General features: G+C 40.4%; 1 protein-coding gene across 1 annotated transcript in view; it reads right to left on the reverse strand.

Moving 5' to 3' along the window:
• Positions 1–22059, reverse strand: part of KYNU (kynureninase) — a 59788-nt gene that overhangs the window by 35302 nt on the left and 2427 nt on the right. Inside the window, exons 2-5 of the mRNA XM_086750978.1 lie at positions 19754–19943; positions 12932–13052; positions 6092–6174; positions 285–346 (exon numbers count right to left, since the gene is read on the reverse strand). Of these exons, the coding sequence (XP_086607104.1) occupies positions 285–346; positions 6092–6174; positions 12932–13052; positions 19754–19922 (435 nt within the window). The 5' untranslated portion in view covers positions 19923–19943. The remainder of the gene's footprint in view (positions 1–284; positions 347–6091; positions 6175–12931; positions 13053–19753; positions 19944–22059) is intronic.

Below are 22059 nucleotides of genomic sequence, written 5' to 3' on the forward strand. Positions count from 1 at the left end.
CTCAGTACTGCAGGTGGGGTCTCACCAGAGAGGAGTAGAGGGGAAGAATCACCTCCCTCGACCTGCTGGCTACACTCCTCTTGATGTGGCTCAGGATGCAGTTACATCAGGTCTTGCACAAGCCAAAGCATCACTCAAGATACAACTTCCAAGGCTTAAGAAATGTTAGGCTATCATTCAGTGCTGTCTTTGTGAGGTTCTCAGAAAACACTTTGTTTACATTCACAAAGAAAAGGAAAAAATATTTATGAACACAACATCAAATAACTATTGCAAAGACATACCATCTGCAGGTGCAAGTTAACAGTTAGCCCATTCATTAGGGCTACTTCATGTCTTCGGGCCCCTGAAACAGTAATAATAAAAAAACTAGTTAGGAATTTTCTTTGCAATTTTATAGAAATCTAGTACAGTGTTGAGAAGGCAAAAGTATATTTTCAGTCAATGTCTCTAAAAACTGGAAAGTAAACAAACATTTGAGCCGTCATCACAGTAAAGGAAAAAAGATTTCTTGTCTGACTCACTACACCACACTGTCAGGGAAATATTTATTTTTTCAGGTCAGCCACAGAAAACAAAAAAAAAAAAACAATGAAGTATTTCTATTTCCCAGCAAAATACTGGTGGATTTATTATCATTAACACCTCAGACAAAAATCAGGTCAGACAACTATATATAAAGCAAGACTTGCAGGCCTATTTTTGGCATAAGTTTATATGTAAAACAAGTCAGAAAACATATTGAGACCACCATCTATTGTGAGTGATTACTGTAAAGTCAAGCTAAATCTCATCCCTAATAAAAAATATCTAGCAAAAGTGGACTATTTAATATAACAGACTATTATTAATGTAGCAACTTAGCAAAAAGAAGTCATACCCAAATTGCTCCAAGGAGGCTAATAACAGATGCCTTTTGACTACAGCTAATAACTGGCAGAGCTAGCAGAGTGACAACTAATTTTTATTACAAATTATTTAGTAATAAATTCTTGAATCCTTATCAACCACTGGTGAAAGGTTTTAGGCAGGACGAAGGACTGTGCGTTGGGCAGGGTGCCACTGAGATATGAAGAAAATCGATTCGTGTTTCTTTCCCTTTTGCTTGATGTCTGTTGTTGAGAAGCAGTAATTCACCCTTGACACAAGTCACTGCTTTGAGAGCCTTCTTCAGATGGAAGACAGGCTCGTGCACCTCACCCTAGTCATTGCCCCAGTGGTGGAGTTTGCCAAAGGTGGGAAGAGGTTGCAGACAAGGAAGGATGAAGACAAGTGTAAGCAGGCAGGTAAGGCAACAGCCACTCTTGAGATCAATAAAGAGGACAAGAAAATACGATGTTAGGTTAACAAAGGTAAGGGGAGCCACAAGAAATGGAGAGGCAAATTCTGGGTTTCTTCTGTCCCTGCCTTGGAGGGTACACAAGGTCCCAACCAACACGGGGTGAAGTAATCAAAAACACCAAGACACTCCCACCATATCCCATGGAGTCTAGGTTCATGGAGTTATTACCTTGCCAGCCTAGGAAAGAGACATAACCATGGGTTGTGCTCAATACAAGCAAATACATCCAAAGAACATGGAAATCTATAAATGAGAAGGGTTTATGAATAAATCCTTGTCAAGCAGGTCTCCGCTTTTGCCACCACAGGAAAAGCCAAGAACCATTCTGATTGAGGTATTCAAGGCCCTTTCTTTGTGTTCCTGAAACCTCCAAGTATTGGACAGAAATATCTGTCCATAGCTGTCAGTGACTCTGGAGGACCTGTCCAGGGGATGAGCCATGAAGAAAAAGAGGTAAGTTCCCTCCTTCAGACACCAGGAACATCATCAAGCTTCTGGGAACAAATATAAGTAGACCTAGTTTTTCAAAGGGAAAAAATAAGCTCTTTTCATCACTTAAACTCTTCTCCTTTGCTTTCTTTTCTTCCCTCTGATAGCACAGTATCTGCAGGCTCCATGCTGCTGGAAGAGGTCACCTTGTGGCTGTTCTATTGCAGATACAGAAGACAGCTAGAGAGAGTGATTGCAGCTCAAAACAGTATTATTTGCAGTCTTAATATTTCTATGGAACTCTTGAGGCTGAAAAAAAGGATAGCATCAAGAAACGGTATTATTCTTATTCCTCCCTCTGCTCCTTTCATGAAATCTGTGGCTTTCACAGCAAATTCTGCACCAGCAATCCCCTGCCTGCTGTACCGTTGCCATATAAAACAAATGGTTAATCTGTAGATCACTTTTAGCTGCATGCTAGCATCCCAAATTAAATATGACACTACATTTGTCATGTAAGTCTTGGTCTTCCGTAAATTATATATTTATTAAAAGCTTTCCATTATTGAATTTCATGCCCACAAAACAAACCTCATCCGTGTCATTGGAAAACTGTTATCCTTTATAACCTGCACTGTGTTTCAGAAAACAACCTCTCTATGATCCAATTAACCTATTACAATATTCAAAGACCCAGCACACAGGAGACAAAATTATGTTTGCTTTCCTTATTTCCTAACTTTATACCATATCTCCAAGACAGGCTAAAACCTGTATGTTCTGCTTGATGAATCTCCTCTTTAATAAAAGGAAGCAGCATTTGCAAAGTACAACTTCAGAGACAATTATGATTGCGTTAGGCAGACACTGCCATCCTTCTTCTCTTTGACTGCAGTGGGAGCCTGATCCTCGCCAGAGTAAGTAAAAAGCATTTTGTAAAATGAATGAAAAAAAGGCCAAGGGCCCCAATTCTGAAAACAGTTTGGTTATTTCAAATAATCCTTATCACTCAAAGTCACTCCAAATCTGCTCAGCATTCAGTCTTCCCTCAACAGAGACCTGCCCGAGCACATCGTGCAGCAGCAGCCATACAGTTAATCTTGTTCCATCAGAAGGTGATCCTGCCAAGGTTGTAATGTTTTAATAAAGCCTGGTAGGAGAAGCTGAGATTACCGTCACCGTGTTATGCCACTTGGCGTGAGCGTAGGAGAAAAAAAATAAAAAAGCTGTGGCCTCCATTGACCTTGACTCTGCATTTCACAATGTATTTACCACTGTAATTTTCATTGAACAAGAAAATATGGCTGCATTTAATAAACAAGGTGTTATAGCACTATAAACCATTAAACAGACAAAGATATTTTACAGTCTTTAGTCCATTCCTGAATAAATCTCTCCAATTATTTTTTTACTTACTACTGCTACTTAGAGTGAGAAATGACAATTCCTCCTCCATAACATATTAAATATTGAATAAAAAACAGGGTAAAATTCCGTTTATATTCTTACATTAAATTCACAAAAAAAAAAAAAAAAAAAAAAAGAAATTCAAAACTCACTCAGCTCATACTTACCCATTATTAAACCTTACTGGAAAACAGTACTTAACCATAAATATCACATTGGAAGAGAGCATTTTAATGTAGCATTTCTCCTGCATTTATTCTCTTAGCCTTTTCCCTATAATCTACCATTTTAAAAATCAGGTTTTATTATGATACATCCATTATTTGGGAAATATTAATCCATTTGCATTCTAAGAATTGCTCACCTAGATCCTTAAAAAAGCTATGAGGTTATTACAGAAATAAAACCCTGTTGGGGTGAATTTGACAGCCATATTTGAACCCAAACCACATTTTATAATTCAATTAAACAAAGTCCAAAAAAAATCCAAAGAACAAAATCCAAACTGATAATGTTGACATGCCCTTTGCTACTGAGGAAAATAACAGGACTATGAAATATTTCCCAACACAGAATTTAAAAAAAACAAAATAGATTAATGATAGGGTGACCTCAGTCATCTTTTTTTTTTATATATAGAAATTTTAAACATATATTTTAAAGTTTAACAAATTTATAATAAGTTCAGTGTAGTCTGGCCATTGTGATAAAAAAAACCATCAGTGTCATATAGAACTTGGAAAAGAAAAGAAAATAGGGAGACGAATAAGAAATTAGATGAAGTTTAAGCAAAGCTCTCATTCCCCTCTTCTAACACCCAGAATACTGTTAGTTAAACAAATATTATAATACACTCTCAGCTGGCAGCCTCTACAAGATAGATGGTTATGGGAAAAAAAAAAAAAAAAAAGTCGCAGCCTGACTCCCTACTTTCTGCAGTGACTCTTAACCTAAAGCTGAGGCTAAATCGATCCTGGCACTAGCAGGTGGTCAGTGCTCAGCCCACACCGACACCCTGCGGGGAGTTCACGGGGGCCCATGTTTTGCACACAGAGCAGAGGCAAACGTTCACAGAAGGCGATGTAGAGAAGGATGGTAATTTGCGTGCTTTGAGCTGCCCTTTGGGTGATCTTGGCTCTCTCCTGGTTCCGTGAAGAGCACTGATGGCCTACCTGTTACTTTACTAATTTAAGTGCCTGAAAGTAGGTAGTGTGACTACTCTTCCACTCTCATAAGATATAAGATAAATTTTCCACCCTTCAGGTAATTCAGTTCAAGGTTTCCAATTTAAAAGCCCTTACTATGCATTGGGCTAGTTGTGTGACAGGTCACATTTCCCCACCTGCCCACAGCTTCCCAGTGATGCCCTACCAGAATGAGAAAACATCTCCTTGCCAGGACAGATCAGTCAAGCTAGAGGAATCCCTAAATCAGCCGTGTTCAGCATTTCACCACCCTCCAACCCTTTTACTTTCTCACATTTTTATGTTCTATGATAGTTAACAGATGACTGTGCTGAGCTTGCCCCTGAACATAGTGAAAGCAAGAAAAGTAGTTTCTTAACCTCCTGAGCAATACCAAGTATTAAGGTAGCAACTTCCAAGATCAGAACAACCAATTTACATTTTGGTTTTTACTTCATTCTGCAGATCAAATCGCTCTGCATAGCCCAGTGATGCCTGGCGTAGTCACTCAGATATTTACATCGTCTTAGTCCCTGCATCATGGATAGACCAGCTATAACAATTTCTTATATTTGCTCTGCTCCAATAATAATATCCAGTATTTCAGCTGTTCGGAAACTACATGAAGAAGTCAGGAAGTGACCTTACTTATAAATATGTAAATAAACCTGTCATGAAACATTCCTTAAAGTCTCTGTTTCCAGTTGTTGAGACCCCATTTGCTTCTCTTGAAGGAGAAAAAACATAACTTTCTCATTGAGCACTTGTCTATAGCTGGAGGAGAAATTACGAGACAAAATCTACCGTACAGTAGATCAACTTAACCGTAATGTTTTTCCTTAGTGAAAGCACGAATGAACACATGATAATTCAGTTCAGACAGTCAGTATTGACAGTTGCCTTCAATAGTTAAATTGAAATACCAGCCAAATCTCACTAAAATCTACTAACCTAGCCTTGACAGTGGCTGTTGGGGAGGCTGGGGAGACTCTGCCAAGATCATTTCTCTTCCCTCTTCTGACAGCAACAACTCTGAAGGAAACCCCAGTGAAAGATTATTTCAGCAACTTCACGTAGGTTAGAGTAAGAGGTTTGCAGACTCAGACAACTGCTTTCATGGCTGGCAAACTCACCAGGAGAAGTCTCAGGGGCTCCTTCTCAGTCTTTAGAATAACTAGGTGCATTTGCTGCCAAGGTCCTGCAGCACTGCAGGCTCCTCAAAGGGTACTGCAGGGTAATGGGAACTGACAAATAGCAGGTCCTGCCCCAATTATCCGCTTCATTGACATAAGCAGTTCTCAAATATGAGGCTAGATTTAGTGGCAGAAAAAGGATAAAAAGCAGAAAATGTCTAGATAGAAATCATTTTTCAAAGGGGAAAGTTCATTGGTTTACTTCTAGGAGAGAGACTGAGAATCTGTAATGCCAAGTGCCCTCTAAAAGAGCTTCACGTGTTTGACCAAGTGGTTTATGATGCTCCAAGAAATCCTTTGACACAATTAGTTTCACGATATGCATATGCTCATATATTATCACATATATTAATCTCTTAATTCTCTTGCAGCCTTAAAATAAAGTGCCAGTCTGTGCACAGGGCAGTCAGAAAAACTACTTTAAAGCAAAAGAATGCAAGAAATTCTGGTTGCAGAGTTTAAGGAATTCCAGTCTTAAAAGAAACCAAACTTGTTTTCATTTCTAGAGAAATATTTTCCCTGCAGTCCACACCTACCAACTAGCTCGGTCATCAGGTCCAGGATGCACTCGTCTGCCAAAGCCCACGGGCGCTGACCATTAAAATGTCCATGAACACCTCTGAAAAGGAAGAGGCAAATGATGAAGACATACACTGTTTCCTTTGGATCAATCCTAAGAAACGTACCTGATTTGGAGATCCCACTTTTGGAGGAGTAGACTCACCTAAGCTGAGCACAACACTTTAATCGTGCCGTTCAAGCTCTTAGCAAATTCAATTCATTTGTTGGTTTCTGACAGGTTTTCCATTGCTTGAAAACTATTTTGGCCTCCAAAATTCTTCTAGAAATCCCGCAAAATTAGAGGACAGCTTTTTCACAAGCCCTCTGGAAGCGGCTGCATGGGTGCAGGGAGGCTCTGGGAGCAGCGTGCCGGGAAAGGGCACGGTGGTACCCAGTGCAGGATGGCATCCCGCTAACCCCGCTTGCGTCAACTGCGCAGAGAGCAGAGATCACCCTGCAGAGTTACTCCATCTGCATTTCTAGCTGAACATTGTAAGGCACAGAGGATGGCAGGCTCAAATACTGCCTTGCTCCCAGACAGAAATATTTCTTGTCAGAAACAATTTCTGTGCTCCTGGATCTCCTGTCTGAACTCACCCTTCTGCGTAAACCAGCAGATAGTTCACATATATGCACAGAAGCACCTGCCCAAACAGTGCTGCTTGCTGATTTTTATTGCTTCTCTTCTCCCTGCCAAATTTTTCTAGATCTAAGTGAATACAAAGCTTTTTGGTTTGACAGAGAGCATTTAAAAACTTTACTTTGCACACTGTTCCTCTTTACGGTGGATCATACGGGCACCTTAAACCCAAATGCATCACTACTCTGAAATGATGGATATGTACCTTCAGTTCTGGGTTAAGTGCTCTGAACTAACTTTTGCTTCCAATGTGACAGAGAAGCAAACTTCTGAGGTAGCCACCATGCATATATAAATAAATATTTTCAAAGTTTCTTAAACATGCAGGATGTAGCATACAGATTTAAATGCAAATGAAGGCAGATTGAGAAAAGTAATAATGGTGCTAATCCAGGGGAACATTGCTCTGGGCTTTCATCTCACACTGGATGATTTTCATATTTGCTGAGCACCACGGGGTACTTGCCGAGTCAGAAATGCCAGGCTGCATGTGGCTGAGGCAAACCAAGTATAAAGCTTTCAAAACAGGGATAAAGCTGGTAGGAAACTCAGCAGAGAGGGAAAAAAAAAAAAAAAAAAAACAACAACAAAAAAACCCCCACACATAAAAGTTGTGATGGAGGGAAAAAAAAAAAAAAAAGGAAAAAAAAAAGAATTAAGAAGCCTTTAAAGAAGAGCAGGCCCACAATGTTCACTCAAAATCACAAGAAGATGTCTGGGAGTTTACAACATGAGAAAGGAGGGCATATGAGACACTACTAATTAGTCCCCATCTTAAGGCTATTTAAAAGATTGGTTTTCCCCATCCACCTCCTACTTTCCCTTCTCAGGGAGAATTTTGTTCTGTCTCCCACAAAAACTACCTGGATGTTTTACAGTCGGACCCTTTCTGATTGACTTTGGTCTAATTCACGCCTCCTAGGGATATTTCCAAAAGAACCATGGTCCTAAAGGAAAGAGGATCTGCTGCATAAAGCACAACTTGTATTAACTATTTCAAGCCTCTTATCTTTATGTAATACCATTTCTTTTTGGACTAGTTTAGGTCAACAGCTGAAGGAGGGGCACACTCAACATCTCCAATAAAATATCTTCCCTATATTCAACAAGTCAAACTCTACGCAGATGACAAGGACGCCGCCGATCCCTAGTCTGGGTAAGGTTGCGGTAGATTAGCTGACCGCTTTTCTCCATTTTAGAATTGCTCTCTGATGAGACCTTGATAGCAGAAAGCGGACAGTGTGAAACAGCACTCATTTGCAGGAACATTTCATAGATGAGGAATAAAGGCAGTAGGTGGGTAGGGGAGAAAATGCAATAAGGAGCAGGATTAGTGCTAGAAGTTCCTCCCTTCTATCAGACCGTAACGCAGCTGCTTTCCCTGAAGACAGTGGAGTATGTTTCACAAACAGCAAGACATTTATTGCTAATTTCCCTTCTTATTCTTAACTGTAATATAGTGATCAAGAGACTTTGGGGTAATATAGACTGTTAATAAAAAATAAATAAATAAATAAATAAATAACCCACCACAAAGTTTTTCAGTGGCTTCCAGCCCAAGGGGATCTGTATTTCTGAAACAGCATAACAAACATAATAAGATAGGAAAAAGAAGCCCTAACTACCTGTGGGATTCTCTTTCATTACTTTCTCTGATTTTATAGCCATTAGTGTCCTTCTAATGAGAATTTACAGATGAAAGCTCTCTCTACCAGCACACAAGACCAACAAAATTTCAGAATAGATTTCTACATTATCATGAAAACAAATACAAGATTTTGGGCATAAGAATATTTTATTTTGAGTTGAAAACATGGAAATTTAGTATATTGAAAGAGGGGAGAGCTAGCATTAATTATTATTCATATTATTATTATTACAGCACAGCTTACAGCTTGCCTCCCGCTTGATGGCCAATATAAATGCCAAGAGATAAAAATTATTGCAGCTAAAATGGTAGTTAAAGGCATATTCTTGGACCTTTTTTTTATTTTAATCACATGAAACTCAGTAGCCTTTGCTGATGGCACAATACATCCTATTACACTTAGGTTGTAAAATTCTATGCTCTGCCTCAGAGAATTTATATCTCTGTATATTACGCCACCCCTCTCTCAGCTCTGGTAGGCACTCGGGGTAATAATCTTTAAGGACACAACTGCAGTGGTTCTGACATTCCCCTCAGACACAAAGAGCCTAAGTCTCGTTTTGCTTCCACTGCACCCTAGGTAGCAAGAGAGATTTAAATCGAGGCACCAAAATTAATGAATGCAAAATGTGGCCAACCAAATCATAAAGCATCACACAAACAGAACTATTTCTTAAACTACTGTGAGAGCTTCTCATTGCGCAAATTAATTTTTAGTTGGTTACCATTTTATTTTCAATTTGGCAAGAAATCGCAATGCCACATTTTATTCGCTGAGGTCTGGTTGATTTAAAGCTCGCTAGGGAAGTTGGAAACACATTTTCTGATATGATCCCAGGGTTGCAAAGGAGGTAACAAAAAGGATTTAAATTAATTGCCAGCTTCAGGAATCTTCTGCACTCATCCAAATCTTGTTCAAGTGGAAATTTCCTTCTTGCTTCTTTGCCAAAAATGATGCAAGGTATTTAATGAGCCAATACAGACTCTTAAGTTTGACGATGGTTTCAAGCAAAGAAATAGCCAAAAGAAAGGAAGACATATCCAAAGAAAGAGAACTGTAAGCAGCAGTAGATCGAAGGAAAAGCTAAAAAACCCAAGGCATTAAACCAGGCATTTACAGCTCTAACATACAACCTGCTGAAAGGCACAAAGCAGAGATGACTCCTGCCGAACGGCAGAAGTGGGTCTGTCAAACAGAACATGACCAAGCCCTGCCAAGTCGCACTCCTGCTTGCAGGACTGTTACATCTTGCAGGATTAGTTCAGCACATAGAACCAAGGAGACCTTTTCACTCACTGAAAAGAGTCTTTGGCTACCACAGGTGCTATATTATAAAGCTTTCCGCAGACTTGGATTTTTTTGGTAGACAGTATTCATGTCAAAAGCACGTTGTCAGACTGCTTCAAACACTTAGAAGTATATATACGTATTTAGTTTCTAGCCTCAATTTATTAATTCCTAGCTTATATTTACTGTGCCAGCATGTTATTTCACATAAGTGGCTCCTTTTTTCCCTGATGTTTACCCCTTGATACAGTCACAGAGAACAATATTTTTTCCTCTCAGTCTTCATTTTGCTCAACTAAACAACTCTAATCCTCAAGACCTCCATTCAGCAGGTTCTCCACTCCCCAGTCACCCTACCAGCCCCGCACAAGAGCATAACAACCGGCTACGGCAGGCTCCCTTCTGTTTTAATAGTTCCTCTTTAATGAGTTAAGCAGACTTGAGAGACATTGCCCGCTGCAGCGAGTATGTGTGCATGCAATAATGATTCTATAAAATACATTAGTTGTTTAAACAGTTGTGGTGGGAGAAAGGGAAAACAAGACACTGCAAAGCACCTATTGGCCTTCATCCAACCAAATAAGTCACCTCAACCTTGGTCTTTTAGATTCAAAAAACTGAATTATTGGCTACTCAAGGCTAAGCACAGAAGAGACATCCCTTTTCATCCCTTTTTGCCCCTCATTCAATAAATCTTGGATTTAGTGGAAATCAAAAGAGAAAGAAAGATGAAGTCTAAAAGGCTCTTTTTTTTTTTTTTTAATCCATACTAAAAATGCCAGTGGCTTGAATTTGTAGTCTTTATATATTAGTATAAAAAAAAAAAAAAAAAAAAGAAAGAGGACTAAGGGAAGTGGAAAAAAAGAATACAAAAACAGAACGGGTATGTGGGAGTCAGATGTAAGAGCAGAAAGCTATAACTCACCATTTAAAGGTGGGGTTTAAAAAAAGGGACAGTGACACACTATAACAGGGAACATAACAAGAAAGAATTGCATGAAAAAGCCTCTTTCTCTCCAGGCCTTACTCTAATAAGTTGCCAACACCACACAAAGCTAAAGCTACGAGCTTCCCTACCCTTGACAACAGCTACTGGGTAATCTTCCTTTTCACTCCTGCCATCAGCTATAAACAGTGAAAATCATTTAAACAGACAAGTATAGAGATGAGTCCCAAGACACAACAAACAGAAAATGCAATAAACCAATTTATAAGAGAGTCAGAATCTATGTCATTGCTGACTTGAAGGATGTACCCAATTTGCATGTCATTTCTTAGGTTCTCGCTACTTATTTATTTAAGACACAGCCACCAAATTCCACACTGCCAACACACAAGCCATTGAACAGGCTTCAGCTGGTAACAGCTGCTACTACGTTAGACTGGATTTTGCTAAGCTGTCTTCAGTGACTAGAATAAAAGCACCTATTCCTCTGGAGCCCCAGGCACCCTACCCCACCCATCAGGTTCTTGAAGCATACATTGCTCTTCTCAAGTTTAGCTTGACCTTACCTTGACTCTTTCACTTGCCTTAGGGTTCTGGGTTTTTTCTGGGTTTAGTTTGGATTTGGTTTTTGGTTTTTTTGGGGGACTATGGGCTTTTTTTTTGGTTTGGTTTTTTTTTGGTTTTGTTTTGTTTTTTTAACTTTCTGATTTATTTTTGGCAAGGTGTTTGGGGCCAAGCTGTACTTTCGCCAAACAGCCTTTCTAGATTTGCTCCCTCTTAAAATCATGCTCAGCCATATTTCCCCCTTAGATACAGCTACTGAAGGCACTTTTCATCTTCTGGAGAAACATGCTGCCTATCCTTTTCTTTGGGGTTTTTACAATCATAAAAAAAAAAAAATCCTTCACTGTAGCAAAGACAAATACAAAAATGGAAGTGAACCACTGAAAAGGTACAGCCAAAGAGCTGAAATATGTTTCTGCTCCCAGCGCATCACTCTAACAGATAAGAGTGCTATCTGACTTTTACCTTTTGAAAGAGCTCAGCTGTTTCCCTGATAAAGTATGATTATCATATAGAAATGGACAGGGTTGCAATTTTTTCAAATGACTGGAGAAACTGCAGTGCTGTGCTGAATGAATAACCAGGAGGAGTGAGTGCTTCTTAAGGTTCACATTCATTCCCAACCTTATTCCCACTTATAAGAATACAAATAATAAATAGGAATCAGCAAACCGTTTTTATTAACCCACAGCATTCACATACTAGCAAGTGGAACGGCAGCTACAGGGTTTTCACATCCACATTGTGAAGCCTCCATCTAGACTGTTTCTACTGAAACAAAGCCGTCCAGTTTGCAGAATTATTTCCTCTTCTGCCTCCCCATATCTCCTCTGCTCTCTCACCATGAAATTACAGCTGTTCCCCTCACTTGCCGCACCCTTCAGAAGTGTTCATCTCTCTCAGCTCACTCACTCACGTGGATGTTATTTTCCTCTCCTGCCTTCAGCAACCTGGTTTCCCTTATTCATCCCTGCTCCAGCTGCTCAGGGAGGTGCTGGACACCTCAAAGCACAGATTCCCCATGGAAACAAAATATAATAAATTTTTTAAAAATCTTTTTTTCCACTATATATCTGAAAGTTTCCCATTGGCTGTGATGACAATGCCCCTTTCCTGCAATGCTACAGCATGTCCCTCTTTTGTCCTCCTGTCTCTCCCACATCAGCTCCAATCAGCAGAGCTCACTGTGATCCACCCTCAGCTGAGATGCTCTTGAGAAGACAGGAACGCTTCTTTCTAAATAAAATGAACTTGTCAGGCAGAGACCTGGTTCAAGAGGAGCCAAAAGGCAGCAGCACAACCTGCGCTCGATGCTATTTCAAGGGGAACCGGCCCTCGCAAGGCCTGTGGGCTGAATCACAGGCAGTTAGAAACACTAATTGAAAAATCGCAGGGTCTGCAACTGATTCATGCTTACCAGCATGAGTTTGTGCGTCTTGTGTATAAACATGCAGAGCAATCGGATGGGGATGGTTAAACCGTGCGGGTCCTCCAGATGGGCCAAAGCAAGCACAGGTTATCACAGCTGGAGGTTTCTCTGCCTGTTTTACTGCTCATACCTTTAAAGGAGATATAAATAGTGCTAGGGAAACACTGAACATGTTTTACTCGGGGGCTGTAGTGGTTTTAACACACTGTTATTCAAGTATTTCCAAGGCAAATCCCAAAATAAAACAAATGCTCATCTGAAGCATGAGTTAGTATCTCGCATACCCAGTGGTGTACTCACGTTCGAGCCCACTTGTCCAGTTCTTCATCCAAGTACATTTTAACTTTTCTTGGCTGGAGCCCGAGAGAATTCCCAGCAAAGTACAGGCAGCTCTCCTCTCCGTTCACCAGGCTCAGATCAGCTGCGGGAGGGACACCACAGAAAAAAACACACTCGTGGGGTACACACAGGATGGACACCACACATGTGTGCACACACACATGTGCCACCACCCAGAGCTCTACCTGCTCTGGACATCCCTGGGACACGGTGGTCCCCACGTACAACTGGAGGTGCCACATCCTGACCGTCTTCCCAGGACACCATGCAAGTGACCTTGTAAAGGGGTCTAACGAGGAAAACAGTGGAGTAATCCACAAGCATTTATTCCTCTTTCCCTCCTGCAATGTTAGGCTGAGTCTATCTATACCTTCTCTGGAGTTAGTGTGAGTTCAGGCAGCATTAAATCCCCAGGTCTCCAGGGCTGCACGGGAAGAAGGCACTGGTACCAATTTTGTCAGATCTCTAACCAATGGTGAGTGAATAGGGAGCATTTTCCTCACCAGGCTATCCACTTTTTTCCATTATCAATATATTCCTACTCCAAATTATGGAACTACTTGAATCGTGCATTTAATAAAAGTTAAGACTAGATAAAGCTGTGTCTTTCACGTAAGTTCTTCCTGCATGATTAAATCTCTATTTAGGAAAATGTAGTCTTTGCACAAAATATTTTAAGGCAGTCTCAAAAGTTCTTGTCTTGTCAGCATATATTGTGGGCTGCACTTCACGTCATCATCATCATCTGAGGAGGAAATCTATGTTGACAAATCCTTTCAATGATTAGGAGAAAAGCAAGGCGGTAGAAATTTATAAATAATTGCTTTAGTGAGGTTCTGAACAATCTAATTATCCCGTGCCATCATCTATCAATCCAAACATTGCCTTTTCCTATTATTTCTCATGTTAGAGATTATTGGAGGGACGAGTGATGGTGACCTTCTAGAAGCAGTAAGGAATTTGCATTCACCTGTACATATACTTACAACGCCCCAAAAGCGAACATTACACATATTTCATAAATACAGTTGATATACCTCAGAAAAAATATCAAATGAATGAATGTATTAAGATACATGCTAGAAACAAATGATAAGAGTGCATTTCTGTCTGTGGAAATTTTATGTTAGGGCTGTAGAAAAATAGATTAGATGCCTGGAAAAGGTCTCAAACTGCCTTTTGCACTAACAAGTACAAACTTCATTGAACTTCACCAGAAACACATTTTTCAAAAGTATAGACAACTTGGGTAATTTCTTAATTAAAGTCTTAGAAGCCTTTAAAAAGCATAAGTCAGAGAGCAATTTCAGCCTAATCTGTTCTACAGATACTAAGTCTGTTTTTCATCTCTATTCTAATATGAATGAAAACAGAGAGGCATAAATATTATCCATGCTCCTAGATTGGTTCTATTAACAGTTCTTTTCCTATCAAGAAACACAATACTGTCTTACTGGGAACAGAGAGAAGGATCTTTGCTCAAGAATTTGGAGCTCTAAATCTCACTAATACTCTTCATGCTCCAGTAAAGCATTCAAACAGGTAAGGAATCACAAACAAGTTTGCTTTTCCTGCACCTCAGTCCTCTCTAAACAAAAATGCCTCTTGGGTCACTGTTGGAGAACAACGGCATTACCTCTTCAACAAGATATATTTGTCTACTTTTACATCTGTTACTTTGGATTTTTTTTTTAATATAGAGTTATAGAATCATTAGGGTTGGAAAGGCCCTTTAACAGCAATCTAGTTCAACCCTCTTTCAAGAAGCAGGGACATCTCCAACCAGATCAGGTTGCTCAGAACCTCATCCAGCCTGGCCTTGAACGTTTCCAGGTATGGGGCATCCACCACCTCTCCGAGCAACCTGTTGCAGTGTTCTACTGCCCTCATTGTAATTTTTTTTTTCCCTAATGTCTCATCTAATCTACCTCCCTCTATTTTAAAACCATTACCTCTTGTCCTGTCACAAAAGGCCCTGCTAAAGAGTTTCTCCCCATCTTTCCTGTAGGCCCCCTTACTTACTGGAAAGCCTCTATAAGGTCTCCCTGGAGCCTTCTCTTCTCCAGGCTGAACAGCCCCAACTCTCTCAGCCTGTCCTCATAGGAGAGGTGCTCCAGCTTTGTGGCCCTCCTCTGGACCCTCTCCAACTTCTTATGTTGGGGGCTCCAGAGCTGGACACAGGTGAGATATCATGAGAGCAGAGCAGAGGGGCAGAATCACCTCCCTCAATCTGCTGGCCACAGTCCTCTTGATGCAGCCCAGGATGCGGTTGGCTTTCTGGGCTGCAAGAGGGCATTGCCTGCTCATGTTGAGCTTCTCATCCACCAGCACTCCCAAGTCTTTCTCCTCAGGGCTACTCTCAATCCATTCTCTGCCCAGTCTATATTTGTGCCTGGAATTGCCACGACCCAGGTGCAGGACCTTGCACTTGGCCTGGCTGAACTTCATGAGGTTGGCACGGGCTCACCTCTCCAGCCTGTCAAGGTCCCTCTGGATGGCATCCCTCTCCTCCAGCGTTTCGATGGCACCACACAGCTTGGTGTTGTCAGCAAACTTGCTGCGGGTGCACTCTATCCCACTGTCCAAGTCACCAGCAAAGATGTTAAACATGGCCAGGCCCAACACAGACGCCTAAGGATCACCACTCGTGACCAGTCTCCACTTGGACATTGAGCCACTGACCACCACCCTTTGAGTGCAGCCATCCAGTCAATTCCTTATCCACGAGTGGTCCATCAATCAGACCCATGTCTCTCCAGTTTACAGAGAAGGATGTCATGCAGGACAGCGTCAAATGCCTTGCACAAGTCCAGGTATATTTTATCAGCTTTGCATTGAGCTGTACTCTTCTCCTATTCACAAAAAGCTGCTTGATTCCACCTCTCTGACAGAACTAAAAGACTCTTTTTGGACCACTGCTACTTCCCAAACTAGGCTTGTTTTTTGAAGCATCTTTGCCATTTCACGGCTTCTCCTGACCAGTGCACCATTGTGCTCCAGCATTTTCTCAACCACTGTGATACTCCTGACAGTAATGCTTTTGTTTTCTTAAGACTAGCGCTTGTCTTTCCCCAAATTACTCTACTAATTTCTCACAGTGTTGGCCCTTTTTATTTCTGGAGGATCTGTGGTTCACATGTAATATATATCAAAATATTAAAATAGGAAATAAGCACAATTGATTAAATAAAGGCTGGTGAAAAACAAACAGGAGATAATTTTTGAACTGTGTCCTTAGTCCTTAGAGTAGCCTGAATAAAAAAAATAAAATAAAAAACCCATGAACAATAATTTACATTAAGATTAATTAGATACGTTATAAATTACTCACACATACTCAGATTCGTGCAAACTAGTCAGAATTAATAACGTACATTATTTTGCATACTAAATCTACCCATTTGTCTACATTAAAGACGTGTTTCTATACCTTTTAAACCTCAAAGAAAAAGCAGGTTTATTTTCAGAAATACTCAGTCCAAAAAAAAAAAAAAAAAAAAGGGAAAAATACAATGTCTTTATTAACCAGAAAGGAAAGGCTACATCTGTTTATAAGATCACCTCTTTCACACCTTCCTATACTCCCCTCACAAGCCCTCCAAACAAAGAGCCAGATTTATATGATTAACCACTACCTTTAAGCATCTCTTCATGGAAATATAGCTCAACGCTTTCACTCTGCGACATCTTTCTATTCCCAAGAAACCCAAATGATGCTCTATTCCTTTACAAGATGACAAAGAACAAGCCATAGTCTTAATCAGATTGGTGATTTGGCACCCAGCTGCCAACCGCAATCCAGCCATTCCTACCTCCCCTCAGCGCACGAAAAAGCATTAAAGAGACTTTGTTGTCAGCTTGGAGAAGAGCAAGGAGATCCAAACACTTCTTTAAATCTTCCGCTGTCATCTTTTCCTATTTGCTTACCTGAGCCTCATCCCTCATGCTTCAACATAAAAACGCAAAGATTTGCCAGGGAATTAGTCTGCTAGCGGTTTCCACTTGATCGATATAACAAACAAACAGCTGTGACAGTTTACAAGTTGATAACGAAATTAAGCTATTATAATGACTTTCTAAATGTTTTTTATGTGCGTCATCTTACAGTTGTCTCCTATGGATGTTCTCATCTGCTTCTTTTAAGGCTTCATTTTAAAACCTCATTGTAATGTTTTATGTAAATATATAAAGAATATTTGATGGCTAATATCTGTAATGACATTTATCTTCAGAAGCATGTTATCTAGGATCCGCTCCTATACTCAGATAAATGTCAAGGGAGAGCTGCCTCTATCATATAGACACACAATGTAGATATATATATATTTACACCCCTGCTGTTTTTCAGCAGCGAATCTGTTCCTGATGAAAGCTGAAAAAAAATGGAAAAGAGAGACAGGGGAAAAAGAGGAGGGGAAAACCCCTCAATTTGGGAACAGACGAATGATGGGTTCTCTGTGCTGTTCAACTGGTACTACTTTGCAGGCTGCTTAGCTTCACTAAAACATATATATATACACACACACACATAGTGTCAGCACTAAACATTATAGTAATTCAGAAAAATACACGTTAGCAGACTTTGGACTAAATACTATGGTAATTGAAAACCAAAAAATAGTGGAAGCTGGAAGGGAAGCAACAAAAAGTGTCACAGGGGTATTGAAACCTCTACGTACTTCTCAGAAGAAAGATTCTTCAATCTGAAGCTGCTCAGCCACTGAACAGTGACTTTTCGTATTCTTGAGAGATATTGGACACACTGGAGTTGAAGACATGGCTGCAGCTCGGGTTCAGCTGGATTGCAATGGGATACCTATATTAATGGCAGGAGTGTAATGCCCACACGAGCTGCCTTCCAGCATCTTCTCAGCTTCGGAGGAATGCTTCACATCTCCTGTGTCTACAGCGTGCTGGAGGTTCTGCACTAGCAGCACGGTGACAGCTAAAGTGGCTTTGAGTACAGAACAGTCATACCCAAACAAACAGATGGGGTGTAGGAAACTGTCTTAAGCGACCAGGGGGGAAAAAAAAAAAAAAAAAAAAAAAAAAGAAGAAAACGACTTCTTGGCAGACAGGCTGAGAACACCTCCTCCGTGCGGAGGAAGCACGCAGTTTAAATATTTGTAAAGTGTCCAGTTCTGCTCTGAATAATATAAATAGCAAAACTCAAGGATTTATATGTGAGGAAAGATAAGCCAATACCATCACTACGCAGAGAACTAAGATTTATCATCCCCATGTCCTAAGGACACAAGCATACTACATTCCTAACATTCATCATTGCTAGGCAAAAAGATACTGAAGACAACTACCGTTTCAAAAGATGTCCAGAAATTCAGACAATTGATACCATTTCCTATCACAGGTCTTTACTGGACATAATTTGGTGAATGTATCCGTAATGTCTCATATGCCATCAGTACTGCACTTTTCAGAAAAAAAAACAACATCTGCAGAAAGTTGAATCTGCATTTACTAGAAAATGAAAACATTTTGCAAGGAATTTCTAGGACGTATTTTCCTTTAATTTTCAATAGATGCTTTCTGCCTGGGCAGAAAAGGAGGAGAATGACTATGCCTACATATGTTCATCATCTAAGGAAGTAACATACTAATTTCTTCAGCTTCCACTGTGCTATGACCAGGACCTGCAGAGCAGGCACAGTTTTGCTCCCCATGTATTTGAGATGAGAGCTGAAAATAAACCCAGATAGGACTTGTGACGCAGGAGAAGAGCCCAGGACCATGCTGCCTCTATAGCTGGGTGCTTCCACCAGGTTTCCCAACATTATTTTGGCCAGACACAGCAGCAGTGGTTGGTATAATAATTTTTGGTTGGTTGGTTGGTTATTTTGGGTTTTTTTTGGTTTTTTTTTTTGGTTTTTTTTTTTTTTTCTTAAAAAAAAAGGACATTTTGTAGTTTCCCTGATTTGGGACTGCTAACCCAAAGCAAATATTTCCTTCTCAGCCTGCCAGCCCTTGCGCATACCCCTCCTGCCTCCTTGCCTGCACATCAGGTCCTCTCTCACTACATCACCCACAGGTACCCCTGCTCCCAGGCCCAGGCATGCCACAGGCTCCTCAAAACAACCAAAAGACCAGGAATGAATCAGAAAAATATTAAGAACCGTTTTGCATGGCTACTTTGAAGCCATGTACAGATACCTATTTATAGGCAATTCATGAGGAAAGTAGGAAAGATCTTCAAATAAAAGGTTTCATTATGAACTATTTGCTCAGATCAATTATTTCTGCTAAGGCATAGCCTTCCATTCGGTCTCAGGAAGAAAATAGTCTCTACTACGAGCAATAAGGCATAACTGTTAATATAATATATGTACCATCTCTCTCATTAACTAAAATAATTGTAACTGGATAGATAATACCAAACTGTATTATACCAAGGAATAACTGCTCTGAACTATTGTGAGCTGCATTGCCGTTTCAAACCATTAGATAGAAATGCTTCTGCCTATAATTTTCAATCAGTCACTATATTGTTCAAAGCAGCTGACTGACAGCATAAGCACTACATAAGTACGGTATCTTCGCATTTTATTCGGGATGGGAATGAGAGCATAAAGCTTTCGGTGCTAGAATAAGTTGCTAGATTGATTTAGCAACATCAGGGACATAGTGTGCCCAGATATGACTGCAATTGCTCAATTATCTCATAAGCGACAATGATTTCCAAAGATTTGTGATAAACACATGCAGAAGCTGTGAAGCCCCACCCTTCCCCATTCCAGCCCGCTCCCCCACTGTAATTATAATTCTCACTTGGAGGCAGATCCTTGACTTTTGGGATATAGAAACATTCACGAAGATGCTTTAACTCATCTTCTTCGTCTAAGTGAAAGGCAAGTTTTTCATCTGTGGGACTGCATCCTAGCCGCAAGGCAGTTTGCTCTAAAATGGTTGCTGGTGGCACAGGAGATGACTGATCCATTTTCAGGTCATTCAATTTCACCTGAAAATGAAAAAAAAAAAAAAAGCTACAATTTAGCTTCTGCAGTATTCATATTCACGAGTGGCTGACAAGCAGTCACGAAAGTAAGTTTGAGTCTTGAATGACGCAGCTTTAAGCTTTTCAAAAGTTAAGTATTTTAATAGAACAGTAAAACTGATCAATTCAAGTATTTCCACGGCAACACACTGCCATAACCCCCAAAGGCTTTTTTTTTTTCTCTCCCTCTATAGATATGATGCTGTTCCCATTTTAAGCTCTGTCAGCAGCCTCTAAGTTCTCCCAGCAGACCAAGCGCAGTTCCCAACGCTGAAGTGCCATTGACAATTTTGAGATCTCAAAGCCAGAGGCAGCATTATTGTTTCTTCAGTCTGTGCTCCTGAAAATAGCAGGTACACAGCTACACTGAAGTTGTTTCCAGATTGTGCAACGCTCAGCCTCTTTCAGCTTTTCTTTCTCAAAAACAGGAGGGGGTGTTTGTGTACGGCCGTGCTGACGCGCGAGGACAGAACAGGCAGGATACAGATGGCAGAAAAAGCCATTGTTAGAAATGTAGCTCTCAAGACGAGGACTTTGAATTAATATTTCCTTCTAGCTACCACAAATATCCTGGTGGTTTAGCTCCATTTGTCCTGGGAAAGGGAGAAGCCCAAGCCAAGCTGCAAACACGACAGATCATCGCTTCTAACAGAATATCCAAAACTATCTGCAAAATTTACAAGCTCATTGATCCTTGTAAGAAGAATCGTTCTGCAACTATAATGCCCAGAGATATCATTGTGTTCAAGCTGACATTTGTGCACTTGACTTTACAGATCTATTGGCAAAGAAAATTCATGACATGTACTCTGTACTTCAAGGCAAAACTTCGCCAGTGCTGCCTACTGCGTTCCATTGCAGAAGGCAGCCCAGAGGCTCACTGAGGTGCTTGGTGGTTTCCCCGGTTTAGGGAACTCTGTAGTTGAACCACACAATATTCTCTGCCTTTTCAACACCCCAAAGAATTCTGGTGCAAGAGAAGAACCTAGGGCACAGGTAGGAACAGGACAGATTAGCACACAATATGCAGCACACAGCCACCGGAGAAGATAGCTTTTTTCCCCCTCTGTTTGAGAAAGAAAACTATTTAAGTATGTATCCTCCATAGGTACCAGCTCTCTTTTCTTAAAACCAGTAATATATTATAGATAGTTACACAGAAACAAGCTGTGGAGAGAACCAGAGATGATTATATGTGTTGTAGCCAGCTGAGCATTACATTCATTGTCACTTAACCTAGCTTGGGTTTTTGTGGAAGGGGGCTTCTGAGAGTCAGTGTGATGGTATATTCCAAGTTATTGTTGGTTTGTTCTGGATTTTTTTTTTTTAATTAAATACCTTATGGCACATTTGTCTTTATTCTTTCTGGTACAAATACAAAAATGTAGATCAGTATTTTTTTTTATGCCAATCGCTGAAGACCATCCAGAAGAGCTTCATCAACACATGCGGGAAGGAAAATAGTTGGTATTTAAATATAAACCCCTAAATAGCACAGCCTCATTAGTGCCAATTAATCCAAACCTGTTTATACTCTAGCCAAATGGCCATCATCACACTAGTTACCTGGTTTAATTTGCTATCATTTAGTTTATGATAAGAACATTTCCTTTTTCCCCTCCAGACTTGGTATCTTATGCAGTAGCAATTTTTGCCTCTTGCATCAGTACAGAGTAAAAAAAATAAAATATGCCAGTAGAGCTCTAAGACAGCAGTTTTCTTTAGCTGATGTTCACCTTCTCCTGGGAGTTACTGGAGATAACTTTTTCCCCCCCCCCCCCACATAGGTTGTTCACACCTCATCACCAAATTTATCCTTCCCACTCATTCATCCTAATCATCCCTTAGTCAGTAAAAAGGAAAAGAAAATGGTTGGAGGTGGGGGAACTTGAACGTCTTGGTTCTCAGAGTGTTTTTCAAGGCTTCTAGGTGGCAGAGGGCTACACCTAGACAGGTAATTGGGTGTGATGCTGAAGTGGCTGAACTGACTGGAATCAATGTATACCCAACCAGCCACCTCCTGCGGAGTTCCCAACCTGCTGAAGGTTGGCAACCTCCCATGGAAGAGGTGACCAGGCTC

The sequence above is a fragment of the Chlamydotis macqueenii genome, chromosome 6 (assembly GCF_036417535.1).
Source record: "Chlamydotis macqueenii isolate bChlMac1 chromosome 6, bChlMac1.mat, whole genome shotgun sequence".
Lineage (NCBI taxonomy): Eukaryota > Metazoa > Chordata > Aves > Otidiformes > Otididae > Chlamydotis > Chlamydotis macqueenii.